The sequence below is a fragment of the Neofelis nebulosa genome, chromosome 13 (assembly GCF_028018385.1).
Source record: "Neofelis nebulosa isolate mNeoNeb1 chromosome 13, mNeoNeb1.pri, whole genome shotgun sequence".
NCBI classification, from domain to species: Eukaryota; Metazoa; Chordata; class Mammalia; order Carnivora; family Felidae; genus Neofelis; species Neofelis nebulosa.
Window position 1 is genome coordinate 59,774,917 of NC_080794.1, and position 14,392 is coordinate 59,789,308.

At 38.4% G+C, this 14,392-nt stretch overlaps 1 protein-coding gene across 4 annotated transcripts in view; it reads left to right on the forward strand.

The window, feature by feature from the left end:
• The window catches only part of ENTPD1 (ectonucleoside triphosphate diphosphohydrolase 1), a 129,332-nt gene that overhangs the window by 83,057 nt on the left and 31,883 nt on the right, over nucleotides 1–14,392 (forward strand). For all 4 annotated transcript variants that reach the window (XM_058697303.1, XM_058697302.1, XM_058697301.1 and 1 more), the window contains exon 2: nucleotides 1,806–1,933. In XM_058697303.1, the coding sequence (XP_058553286.1) occupies nucleotides 1,868–1,933 (66 nt within the window). In that variant the 5' untranslated portion in view covers nucleotides 1,806–1,867. The remainder of the gene's footprint in view (nucleotides 1–1,805; nucleotides 1,934–14,392) is intronic.

Genomic DNA, 14,392 nt, shown 5'->3' on the forward strand with positions numbered 1-14,392 from the left:
AGAAACATTGCTGCAGTGCGCTACCCTTGGTATTTGATTTGTAATTCGTCCAAAGTGCTGCTTGTTACGAGTTGTGATTGTCAATATCATAACTTTGGGAAGTGAGGCAGGTAGTACCTAGGGGATGCTCTTTTCCAGACTCCAGAACCCTGGCATCAAACAGACTTCTGTCATATCAGTTATATTAGGATATTTTGGCTTCAAAGTATTAAAATATTGACTCTAACTGGGCCAAAGCATAAGTCTCATGGGAGGACTGGATCAGGATTTGTTGTTTCACCAGTACAAAATGCCATCAAAAACTTAGGTTCTCTCCATCTCTGTGTTCTGCCATCATTTGATGTCATCCTATCCAGGCAGGGCAATGTCTGAGGAAGACGAGAATGCTGCCTTTCTTTTCCTGAACTTGCCCCAGCAGCCTTCCTCTAGGATCTCATGGACTATTTTTGGGTACATATACATTGTTGAACTAGTCATTGGTGAGGGAATGAGATTATGCACAACAATCAGGCTTGACCCTGAGCTGGAGGGTTGTATTCTTTTCCCATGAGGTATGTGGACCCCTTGGAGGAATGGCAAGCATCTTAACAAAATTGAAGTTCTTTTGAGAAGGGAGAAGGGGTGGGGGAAGTGCTGTATATTTCATCTATTGTTGCTGTGTTTGGAAGCAGTAGCTAATGATTTTGTTAAAACTTTTTCTCCTAAGTTTTATACTGTTTGGTCTGATGGGTAAAGATTGGTCAAGATACTAGAGGTTGATGAGCAGACTGGAGACCCATGCAGTTACAATTCTTTGGATTAAATCCAAGCTTCTGCTCAAAAGCTTAAGGAGGAACTCCTGTTTCAGTAAGTGGTAGCTGCTGCTAATCAAGAGGGAAACCCAGAGGGAAAGACTCAATTGGGCTCCTCTTTCAGCTGTTTTAATCCCATGCCCTGTCTTTAGAGAAGTGCAGTCTCTTCTGTAGAACCCATCTCATTTCACGTGCTTCTTTATTGCTTTATCCTATCCTTCTTCTTCAAAGTCTAAGAAAAAAGTTTAGGGATAGTTTGGGAAGTTGAAAGAGGAAGAGAGTGAGTTGTTAGAATGGAGGGAGTGGGCAGCATTCCATTTCTTGTTCACTTCTGCTATATGCTGTCTTCATAATGATCAAAGAAATTTTTGCCTTTTATCTAATTCTTTGCTTGGAGCTTTTTTATGTCCCATGACAGGTTAAGAACAGAATAGATGAGATAATGGGAATGATGATATGTTCAAAACTCCACAGCCTCTATGCTATTACCAATTACAACATATAATGTGGCTGAAATGCAAGGGGATATCAAGCCAGAAAATATCTTGAGGTAGTGGGAGTTTCATGTTTGATGATATATTCTGAATACTTTTTAACATCTTTTTTTAAAATACTTTTTAACATCTTAAACATTTTGTGGTATATTTGAGAAATGAGGATGATTCTTGCTTTTTTGTTATTTGCTACTTGAATCCTGATAGACCTATATGACCTGTTAAACTGCCAATTTGGGATTCTTCTGTCTCCTCATTCCTTATCTGACCACTGACCCAATTCTGTCCATTCTCCTTACCAAAGCCACTAATTCAGTCTTGGTCCTCATCACAGAACAAACAAATCCTTTTGTTCTTGAATAATTTACCTATTACTTTGCAAGTGTTTTATGAATAAAGATGGACCTTTATCTATCTTTGATGTCTCCAGATAGCGAGCACAAGACAATACAGAAAGTAGAGGAAAAGTCAATGTTTGTTGACTTCTTATTGATATTTCCTTTTCTGCTTTTGATTTTAGAGTCTGAACTGAAGAGTTTTTGTTCTAGAAATATACTGATCATCCTTGGCTTCTCCTCTATCATGGCTGTGATTGCTTTGATCGCTGTGGGGCTGACCCAGAACAAACCATTGCCAGAAAATGTTAAGGTAAATCAAATCTTGAGGGGGTCTGGTTGGGGTTGGGCGAGGGAAGGAAGTTATGGTAAATCAGAGCTTTCAGGAGGAGTGGAGGTTCTGGCAGCTCAGGAGCAAGTCAATATCCATTGAATTAAGGGGGTAAAATGGAAACAATGTTCATTCTGGAAGAGAGAATGCCTTGAATCAATTAGTGGTAGGAAGAGAATTGTGTTTATGCTTGTTCAGCAATAATTATTATTAGTACTTTAACAGAAACAGATACTTAATTCACTACATCCAGATATGTGCTAGTGTTTTGTGGGAATATTTTGTGCTGATATTCTCTGATCTAGTACTATCTCTACTTCTTACTCATTGTTTCATTGTGGATGTGTCACAGCACTGTACTCTTTGTTCTTCTTATTCAATTACTACTGTCACCAAAATAATAAAATTTATTAGCATTGTATAAAGCACTTTGAAGGTCAAAGAATGTGGAGAAGATCTGTTCCTCATCTCCAAAATACTAAAGAAAGAAGCAAAATCAGTTTTAAAAATGGAAAGAAAATATACATGTATCGAATATAGTAATTTGAAATGAATTCATGGGTGGACAGATTTCTTGGGAAATTTCCAACATTTGAAGAGCTAGTTAATATCATTGAAAATAAGAATGAAATTTTGCCATTTACAACAACATAGATGGCACTAGAGTGTATTATTTAAGCGAAATAAGTCAGTCAGAGAAAGACAAATATATAATTTCACTCATGTGGAATTAAAAAAATTTTTTTTAATGTTTTTATTTATTTTTGAAGGAGAGAGAGACAGAGCATGAGCAGGGGAGGAGCAGAGAAAGAGGGTGACATAGAATTTGAATCAGGCTCCAGGCTCTAAGCTGTCAGCACAGAGCCCGATGTGGGGCTCGAACTCACAAACTGTGAGATCATGACCTGAGCCGAAGTCGGACGCTTAACCGACTGAGCCACCCAGGTGCCCCACTCATATGTGGAATTTAAGAAACAAAACAGATGAACATAGGGGAAGAGAAGGAAAAATAAGGCAAAAACAGAGGAGGCAACCCATAAGAGACTCTTAAATACAGAAAATAAACTGAGGGTTGCTGGAGGGGAGGTAGGTTGGGGGGATGGGCTAAATGAGTGATGGGCATTATGGAGGGCACTTGCTGGGATGAGCACTGGGCGTCATATGTAAGTGACAGAATCAATGGGTTCTACTCCTGAAATCAATACTACACTGTATGTTAACTAACTTGAATTAAATAAATAAATTTTTAAAAATAATTAGGGTCATTAACTCTGTTGTGATTTATTTCTGCTTCCTTTCAAACTCATCAAAGTAAAATTTCTAAAACATGAATCTCTCATGAGTACCTTATAATGTGGTCATTATTTAATCTGTTAAGTAATAAGCATATGATAAATGTAAATTTATGTTGTAAACACACCTTTTTAAACTTTCATTGAAATTAATCTACAAGTAAATAAAACTAAAATGGCCCAGAATATATCAATATGCTAATGTTGTACATTTTGGCATGTATGTACATGAACTGTACATATGTTCAGAAGTTAACTCGACCATGGAGGCTCTGGAATACATCTTCAAAAGTATATTTTCTTGTATTTGAAGTTACTAAACTGTGAGACTGGAAAGATGGATGCATATGCCGGGCTTCTAAAACTTTTGCCACCCACCCAAATCAGTTGCTGTATAGCAGAGGCCTGGATATTACATTGGCATTCCTTTGCAACACGAACTCAACTCAGTGGAACTGTGCACAGCAGCCCCTTTGTCAGCACAGAAGGCTGATATTATCTCATTGTCGATGGTCTCTTGCCTTTTAATGTTGAGTGATGTCGGCTCTCTTGGCAAAACTTCACTCACAGTTGAAGTCTCGTGACATCTTGGTTCTGCTATTTGTTTACCAGCTCCAAAAGTACATGCCTTCTTGATTTGACCTTTTTACATGTTCATTATTGCATCATTGGAGAGGGGGACTGTCTAGGAGGCAAAATCCATGACAGACCTGAGCTCCGTGTTCCCAAAGAATACTTCTGCAATCACAGTGGTCACCATTGACTCTGTTGTGATTCTGTGTTGTATTGGACCCACAAAATGGAACAAAGTCTTTAGATAAAAAGTATGAGTATTTGAAGAGTAGGCACTGGCATATGAAATGAATCTTTATAGCAATATCACTGGTTTATTTAACACAAAGATCAATTTATATATGCAAGTTAGCTATTTATTAAGGTCATACATTAATTTTAATAAGATTGCTGGCATATATTGAGGGCAAAAGTATTTTAGACACTTGTCTTTGGTGATGGCTTTAAGCTATGTATGCTACCCAATTTGATAGTCATTAGCCCTATACAGCTATTTCAACTTAAGTTAATTAAAATAAAAGATTTTGTCTTTTAATTGTGCCAGCCACATTCCAAGTATTCAATAGCCTCCTGTGGCTGGTGGCTACTAAATTGGACAGTGCAGACATAGAACATTTCCATTGCTGCAGAAAATTTAATTGGACATTGCTGCTTTGGAGCATACTCTTTGATAATATCTCTTAAATCATTCAAAACTAAGTTTGATGAATAAGGTGTATGATTAAATATTATATAATCTAAAATAAGGAGCAATAAACGAGACTCTTTTCTTGGGTGGTTTGTAAACTAATACCAGGATCATCCCAAATATCATGAGCTACTTGAGTGCTTTGAGTAGTTTGTTGGAATCAGTTTATTTCCTTTAAAAAATGATTTAAAGAATAATACTTATTTTGATATTTGTACCTGGTACATTTGTTTGAAAAATGTATAACATCAAACTTCTGGGGAAGATGGAGTAGGAGGACCCTAAGCTCATCTTGTTCCATGGAACAAGATAACACCTACATCAGTGTAAGTAACCCAGAAAGTGATCTGAAGACTGGCAGAACAGACTTTCCACAGTTAAATGTAGAGAAGGGGACCACATTGCAGAGGGTAGGAAGGGCAGAGATGCGTTTAGAAGCTAAATGGAACTGTGCGACTGTCTGTGGGAGGGAAGAACAATACAGGCATGGAAAGGGGAGAGGACAAGACTCTCACACCAAGCACCTCAGGCACGGGGATCCTGCATGTGAAGCAGGGGCCTACACCTGGAACTTTGAAAATTAGTGAGCTCAGTTCTGGAAGAGCTGGGATGGTGAGAGGAAACTAAGTCCCCAGCCTTAAAAAGATAGCACAACAAACAGCCCCTGGAGATACAACCTAGAAGCAGCAGTTTGAAAATCACCTGGGGTGTGCAGGAGGGAGATTTTTTTACTAATCTCAGAGCATGTGCTTGGAAGGGTAGGGATCATTGAGAGACTTCTCCAGGAACAAAGGAGCTGGTAGATGCCATCTCCTCCCCCTCCTCCCAACATAAACACATGGACACCTATGAACCAGCACTGTTCCAACACTACCTAACTTGCTAACAGCCTGCCCCCACCCTTGTGTTCTCCTGAGGACATGCAGGTGTCTCACTCCAGGTCTATCACAACAGACCTTGCTAACACAACCCACCCTGCTCCCAAGTGCTTCTTGGGATCCACTCCCTCTAATCCAGCCAGCCTTGGTTCTGGTGGCTACAGGTCCCCTTCCACAGCAGACCTACACAAACCTTGCTAACACTGTGTGCCCCAGGCCCCCAGCCCCACATTCTTCTGTGTACCTGCCCCGTCCAATATGCCCTTGACCAGAGCCCATCCAAAGTGGTGCAACAAGCCTAGCAATGTGTAAGCAGCCCTGATGACCCAGCACCACTCCAAAGTGACTCCTGCCCCAGGGAGAAAAGATAACCACACACACCAGTCTGCCTGCAGCCCTAGCAGTGGGCTGGGGCAGATATCTGGTCTGACCGTGGGCCCCTTCAACCAATGAAAGTCTCTCAGAAGACAACACAAGAAACACCCTGCAGTTTGTGCTAATGCATCTCTGGCCAACCCCTGGTCTGACTCAACTCAAGCCAAAGGTGGCCCCAGACTGGTCCACTAACAGCACAGGGACCAAACACTGCCCACAATAGGCAAAGAGAGCCATCGCAGACAATTGGACTGAAGTAAAAAGTGGCTCAGCCACAACAGCAGGGCACATGCATCACACATAGGAGACACCCCTGAAGTGCCAGGTTCTGGTGAACAGGGAACACTGCACGCCAGGGCACTACAGGACCTCTTCTTTATAAGGCCATTACTTTCAAGTACAGGGGATGTAGCTATCCTTCTTAACACAGAGGAGAAAAAAATGCAGAGAATTAGACAAAATGAGGAGACAGAGGAATTTGTCCCAAAGAAAAGAACAGAACAAAATCACAGCAAGAGATAACAAACAGAGATAAGTAATATGCCTGACAGAGAATTTAAATTAATGGTCATAAAGATACCCACTGGACTTGAGAAAAGAGTGACACCCTTAACAAAGAAATAGAAAACAAAAAAAGAACCAATCAGAGATGAAGTACTCAAACTGAAATAAAAAATACACTAGATGGAATAAATAGTAGACTAGAGGAAGCAGAAGAATGGATCAGTGACCTGGAGGGCAGAGTAATGGGAAGCCATCAAGCTGAATGGGAGAAAAAAATAAAAACAGACTTAGGGAACTCAGCAACACCATCAAGCATAAAAACATTTGCATTATAGGGCTCCCAGAAGGAGAAGAGAGTGTAAAGGGGGGCAGAAAATTTATTTGAAGAAACAGCTGAAAACCTCCTGGATCTAGGGAAGGAAACAGAAATCCAGATCCAGGAGGATCTCTTTGAGTGGTAAGGAAAGATCATAGGCAGGAGTAAGAAAAGTAGGAAGCAGGAACCCATGAACAGCGAGATCATGACCTGAGCCAAAGTCAGACACTTAGTTGACTGAGCCACCCAGGTGCCCACAGAATACACATTCTTTTCAAGTGCACACAGAATGTTCTCCAGAATAGATCACATATTAGGCTACAAAGCAAGTCTCAATAAATTAAAAAATACTGAAGTCATACCATGGATCTTTTTGGACTACAACACTCTGAAACTAGAAATCAACCACAAGCAAGAATCTGGAAAGAGCACAGATATATGGAAGTTAAAGAGCATGCTACTAAACAATGAGTGGGTCAACCAAGAAATCAAAGAGGAAATAAATACATGGAGACAAATGCAAATGAAAACATAATTGTTCAAAATTTGGGGGATGCAGCAAAGTTGTTCTAAGAGGGAAGTTCATATCAATACAGGCCTAACTCAAAAAACAAGAAAAATCTTAAATAAACAACCTAATCTTACACCTAAAGGAGCTAGAAGGATAGGAAACAAAACCCCAAACGAGTAGGAGGAAGGAAATATTAAAGATTAGAGCAGAAATAAACTCAGTGGCAACTAAAAATGACAATAGAACATATCAATGAAACCAGAGCTTGTTCTTTAAAAAGATCAACCAACTTGATAAACCTTTATCCAGGCTCATCAAAGAGAGAGAGAGAGAGAGAGAGAGAGAGATGACTCAAATAAACAAAATCAAAAAAGGAAAGAGGATAAATACCAATACCACAGAAATATAAAGGATTATAAGAGAATATTATGAAAAATTATATGACAACAAACTGGGCAACCTAGAAGAAATGGACAAATTCCTAGAAACATCGCCTCCCAAATTTGAATCAGGAATAAATAGAAAATTTGAGTAGACCTATTACCAACAAAGAAATTGAATCAGTAATCAAAAAACTCCCAACAAACACAAATCCAGGACCAGACGGCTTAAGAGGTGAGTTCTACTAAACATCTATGTATGTAGGTATGTGTGTGTATTTTAAAGATTTTATTAAATAATCTCTACACCCAACGTGGGGCTCGAATTTACAATCCCAAAATCAAGAGTCACATGCTCTACCAACTGAGCCAGCCAGATGCCCCTCTACCAAACATTTAAAGAGCTAATACCTATTTTTCTCAAACTATTCCCAAAAACAGAAGAGGAAGGAAAGCTTCCAAATTCATTCTATGAGGCCATCATTACCCTGATACCAAAACCAGATAAAGACACTACAAAAAAAGACAACTACAGGCTAATATCTCTGATGAACATAGATGCAAAAATCCTCAATAAAATATTAGCAAACCAAATCCAACAATACATTAAGTCATTCACTACAATCAAGTGGGATTTATTCCTGGGTTCAAGGTAGTTTAATATTCACAAATCAATCAGCATGATAGATCACATCTGCAAGAGAAAGGATAAAAACCATATTATCATCTCAATAGATGGAGAAAAAGAATACAACAAAGTATAATATCCATTCTTGACAAAAACCCTCAACAAAGTACGTTTAGAGGGAACATGCATAAACATAGTAAAGACCGTATATAAAAAACCCACAGCTGGGATGCCTGGCTGACTCAGTCAGTAGAGCATGTTACTCTTGATCTTGGGGTTGTGAGTTCAAGCTCCACTATGGGTGTAGAGATTACCTAAAAATAATATCTTTAAAAAAAAACCCCACAGCTAACAGCTCAATAGTGAAAAGCTTTCCCCCTAATGTCAGGAATAAGACAAGGATGTCCACTCACCATTTTATTCAACATGGTACTAGAAGTCCTAGCCACAGCAATCAGACAAGAAAAAGAAACAAAATGGTATCCAGATTGGTAAGGAAGAAGGAAAACTTTCACTATTTGCAGATGACATGATACTATATATAGAAAACCCTAAAGACTCCACCAAAAAACTACTAAAACTGATAAATGAATTCAGTAAGGTCAGAGGATACAAAATCAATATACAGAAATCCATTGCATATCTATACACTAATAAGAAGTAACAGAAAGAGAATGTAAGAAAAAAATCCCTTTACAATTGCACCAAAAAAATAAAATGCCTAGGAATGAACTTAACCAAGGAAGTGAAAGTCTTGTACTCTGAGAACTATAAAACACTGATGAAAGAAACTGAAGATAACACAAGCAAATGAAAGATATTCCATGCTCATGGATTGAGAGAACCAATATTATTGAAATGTCCATACTACCCAAAGCAATCTACAGATTTAATGCAATCCCTATCAAAATACTAATAGAATTTTCATGGAACAAGAACAAACAATCCAAAAATGTGTATGGAACCACAAAGACCCTGAATAACCAAAGCAATCTTGAAAAAGAAGAACAAAACCAGAGATATCAGAATCCCAGATTTCAAAATATACTACAAAGCTGTACTCTTCAAAATAGTGTGGTACTGGCACAAAAATAGACACACAGATCAATAGAACAGAATCAAGAGCCCAGAAACAAACCCATAATTATATGGTAAATTAATCTTTGACAAAGGTGGCAAGAATGTGCAATGGGAAGAAGTTTCTTCAACAAATGGTGTTGAGAATACTGGACACATACATGCAAAAGAATGAAACTGGACTACCTTCTTACACCATACAAAAAAGAAACTCAAAATTGATTAAGGACCTAAATGTGAGACCTGAAACCATAAAAATACTAGAAGAGAACACAGGCAGTAATTTCTTTCACATCAGCCATAGCAACATTTTTCTTGATATGTCTTCTGAAGCAAGGGAAACAAAAGCAAAAATAATCTATTGGGATTTCTTCAAAATAAAAACTTCTGCACAGCAAAGGAAACAATCAACAAAACTAAAAAAAGACAGCCTACTGGGTGGGAGATGATATTTTCAAATGACATATCTAGTAAAGTGTTACTATTCAAAATATATTAAAAACTTATACAGCTCAACACCAAAAAACCAGATAATCCGATTAAAAATGGACAGAAGACGTGTACAGACATTTCTCTAAAGAAGACATACAGATGGCCAACAGACATATGCAAAGATGCTCAACATCACTTATCATCAGGGATGTGTCAATCAAAACCACAATGAGATATCACCTCACACCTGTTAGAATGCCTAGACTCAAAAACACAAAGAACAACAAGTGTTGGTGAGGATGTGGGAAAAGGGAACCATTGTGCACTATTGGTGGGAATGCAAACTGGCACATCCACTGTGGAAAGCACTGTGGAAAACACACACACACACACACACACACACACACACACACACATATATATATATATATATATATATAATACATATGTATGTATATATGATATATATATATATATCATACATATGGAATATTATTCATCCATAAAAAGAATTAAATCTTGCCATTTGCAACAACATGGATAGTGCTAAAGATAGAGAGTATAATGCTAAATGAAATGAGTCAGGGAAAGACAAATGCCATATGTTTTCACTTATCTGTGGAATTTAAGAAACAAACAAAAAAGAGACAACCCAAAAAACAGACTCAACTATAGACAACAAACTGATCGTTACCAGAGGGCAGGTTGGGTGGGGAGATGAGTGAAATAGGTGAAGGAGATTAAGAGTACACTTATCATGATGAGCACTGAGTAATGTACAGAATTATTGAATCACTATATTCTACACCTGAAACTAATATAACATTGTATGTAACTATACTGGAATTAAAATAAAATAAAAATATATAACATCATCTCTTTATGACCATACCTTATTTAGCAGATCTTTGTTCACAGATTCATGTATCAACAATTATGTATTAAGTATCTGTGTTAGGCACTGGGCTATACAATTGGGAAGCCAGTATAGATATGATTGAGCTTACTATCTGGGGAAGGAAACACATTTAATAGATGGCACAAATTATTAATTATAGTTGTGATGAATGCCACCAAGTGAAAGCCAGGCAGTGTTCCTTGAAAGAAATCACATTTACAATGTTTGAAGGATGAATAGAAGTTAGCTGAGTTAGGGGTGCCTGTATGGCTCAGTCGGTTAAGCATCCAACTTAAGCCATGGTCTCAAGGTTCATGAGTTTGAGCTCCGTGTCAGGCTCTGCTGACAGCTCAGAGCCTGGAGCCTGCTTCAGATTCTGTGTCTCCCTCTCTCTTTGCCCCTCCCCCACTCATGCTCTCTGTCTCTCTGTCTCTCTGTCTCTGTCTCAAAAATGAATAAACATTGGGGCGCCTGGGTGGCTCAGTCGGTTAAGCGTTCGACTTCGGCTCAGGTCACGATCTCGCGGTCCGCGGGTTCGAGCCCCGCGTCGGGCTCTGGGCTGATGGCTCAGAGCCTGGAGCCTGCTTCCGATTCTGTGTTTCCCTCTCTCTCTGCCCCTCCCCCGTTCATGCTGTGCCTCTCTCTGTCTGAAAAATAAATAAACGTTAAAAAAAAAAAAAGAAAAAAATATATTAAAAAAAAATGAATAAGCATTAAAAAAAAACACCTTTTTTTTTTTTAAAGGAATGAACATACCTTACTTTTCGAAGTTAGCTGAGTTAGGGGCACCTGAGAAGCTCAGCCAGTTAAACATTCAACTCCTGATCTTGGCTCAGGTCTTGATCTCAGTGTTGTGAGTTCATCCCCCAAATTGGGCTCTGCACTGGGCTTGAGTCTACTTAAATAAATAAATAAATAAATAAATAAATAAATAAATAAATAAATAAATAAATAAGAGGAAGTTAGCTGAGGTAGAGATGGATAGAGAGTATTCCAGGCAAAAGGAAAGCAAGTCCAAGAATCTCACAGATAAAGATGGTGAGAGAAGTGGTGCAGTCTGTTTCTTGCAAATCAGGTTGAGGATTTTAGTTTTAATCCTAAGAGCAATGGGAAGGACAGTAACATCAGATTTGTGTTTTGCAGAGATCACTCTGGCTGCAATGAAGTAGAGGGTGGGAGGATAAGAACAGATGTAGGAGACTAGGCTATTACAGTAATTTGGAAGGGGGAGAAGGTTTTGAGTTAAGTTTCTGAAGAAAAATGTTTTTGTTTTTGAGGTCTTGGACATCCAAGGAGAAATGTCAAAGCAGTTGGATAATCAGATCTAGACCTCATAGAAGAGGTGTAGACCCACACTGCTTATGAGAAGTATAATGCAAGCCACATTTTAATTTTTCTAGGAGCAGCACTTTTAAAAAGTAGAAAGAGGTGAAATTAATTTTAATAACAATGTAATTAATTAAATGCATTAATTAAATTTTAATGTAGTGCAATTCATTATATCCAAAATATTATTTCAACATTCCATCAAAATAATTATTAATGAAACATTTCCCATTCCTTTTTTCATGCTATTTTCAAAATCCAATGCAATCTTTAACTTAAGTCACATGTTAATACAGACTATGGTTGGCCCTTGAACAACATGGGTGGTTAGGAGTACCATTCCCTGCCACACAGTCAAAAATCCGTGTATAACTTTTGATTCCCCAAAAACTTAATTGCCTAGTCTTGACCAGAAGCCTTACCAATAACATAAACATAAAATATGATTCACACATATTTTGTATGTTGTAAGTATTATATACTGTACTCATACAATAAAGTGAGCTTGAGAAAAGAAAACGTTACGAAAATAAGAAGAGGGCACCTCGATGGTGGTTCAGTTGTTAAGCATCTGACTTCAGCTCAAGTCATGATCTCACAGTTTGTGGATTCAAGTCCCCACTTGGGTGAGCACAATCCCTGCTTCTCTGTCTCCTCTCTCTCTCTCTGCCCCTCCCTCACTTGTGCTCTCTATCTCTCTCGCAAAAAGAAAGAAAAAGAAAGAAAGATAGAAAGAAAGAAGAAAGAAAAGAAAAAGAAAAAAGCAAATCATAAGAAAAGAAAAATAAGATAAAAACAGGGAAGCAAACCACAAGAGACTCTTAAATACATAGAGCAAACTGAGGGTTGCTGGAGGGGTAATTAGGTCAGGGGATGGGCTAAATGGGTGATGGGCATTAAGGAGGGCACTTGTTGGGATGAGCACTGGGTATTATATATAAGTGATGAATCACTGGGTTCTATTCCTGAAACCAAGACTGCACTGTATGTTAACTAACTTGAATTTAAATAAATAAATTTAAAAAAGAAAATCATAATAAGGGAAATACATTTACAGTATTGTACTGTATTTACTGAAAAGAATCCATGTATAAATGGACCTGCATAGTTCAAATCTGTGTTGTTCAAGGGTCACCTGCAGTCAACATTTCAAGGGCTCAATAGCCACAAGGGCTATTTCAAGGGCTGCCTTATTGAACAGTATGGATCTAGACTAAAGATATGGTTCTTATGTCATTGATGTATTGAAGTCCTAGAAGTATATGAGATTATAGGAAAGGGGTAAAAATCAAGAAGAGGGCAAGGACCAAGTCCTGAGGAATTCTGTCATTCTAATATAGTGCTTGCAGTTTATAAATCATTTCCATTTTTTCTTCCAGGACTGCTCTAAGGAATGAAAGATTATCCTCATAGATAAACAAAATGAGGGCCTTTGAGGTTCTCTTGCACAAGCCTCAGTATCTCATGGGTTACCGCAAGAATTAATTGGGATAAATAAATGCAAACGTGAAGTGCTGAGCAGTAGTCCTGGCCCACTGTGGACACTCAGCAATTGATAGATCATATATTATCATCTTTGCAGCCTGTCTGCCTGGTGACAAATTGCCATTTTATCCCTGCTTCTTCCCATCTAACCCACCCTTGTCTAACCCAGCCCAGGTCAACCCTCCCATTCTGCTGATGCAGTCCTGTCATCTTCCTACCTAACCCAGTTTGGATTCTGCCTTAATGGAGAAGTAGTGGCCTCATGCCCACGCCACATCTAGAAAAACACAAGAACTCCTTCTTGTACTGATGTGTTGTTTACTTGCCCAGCTAGTGAGGTGGTAAGCATGTTGAGGACAGGGCCTGGATTTCATATGTTGTTGCATGCATTTTATTATTCATTCACTCAACTTAATCACTTAACAAATAGTCATTGACCATCTACTCTTTTTTTAAAATTTTTATTTATTTTTAATTTAATTTATTTTTAAATTTACATCCAAGTTAGTTAGCATATAGTGCAATAATGATTTCAGGAGTAGATTCCTTAATGCCTCTTACCCATTTAGCCCATCCCCCCTCCCACAACCCCTCCAGCAACCCTCTGTTTGTTTTGCATATTTAAGATTTTTTTTATGTTTTATCCATATATGAGGATTTTAAGATACAAAACAGACCATCTACTCTTATTTTAGGTCCTGGGTATATGCCAATGAACAACACTGGCAAAGTTCTTACTTTCATGGAGCTTATAGTCTAGTGGGAGAGATAATCATTAATCAGATAATCACAAAATCCATGTTAAATTATAACCAGCACAGCATCTGACTTGGTTGCCTCATAGAAGTTTGCTGGCTCAATGAATAGAGTTACACAGGTAAAACTGCCTCCTACTTGGATGTGAAGAGCATGTGAAGGACCAGATTGATGGCAAGATTTGTCAACGTGGGAGGCAGGCCTCTGTCTCCAAATCCCCTGGAGACCAGGGTTCCCTATTCCACCCCCGTCCCCCCAGCCCCAACTCAGTTTGAACCTTCAGGTTTCAGGGTTTGAAAAACCTACCTGTTGAATATGCATT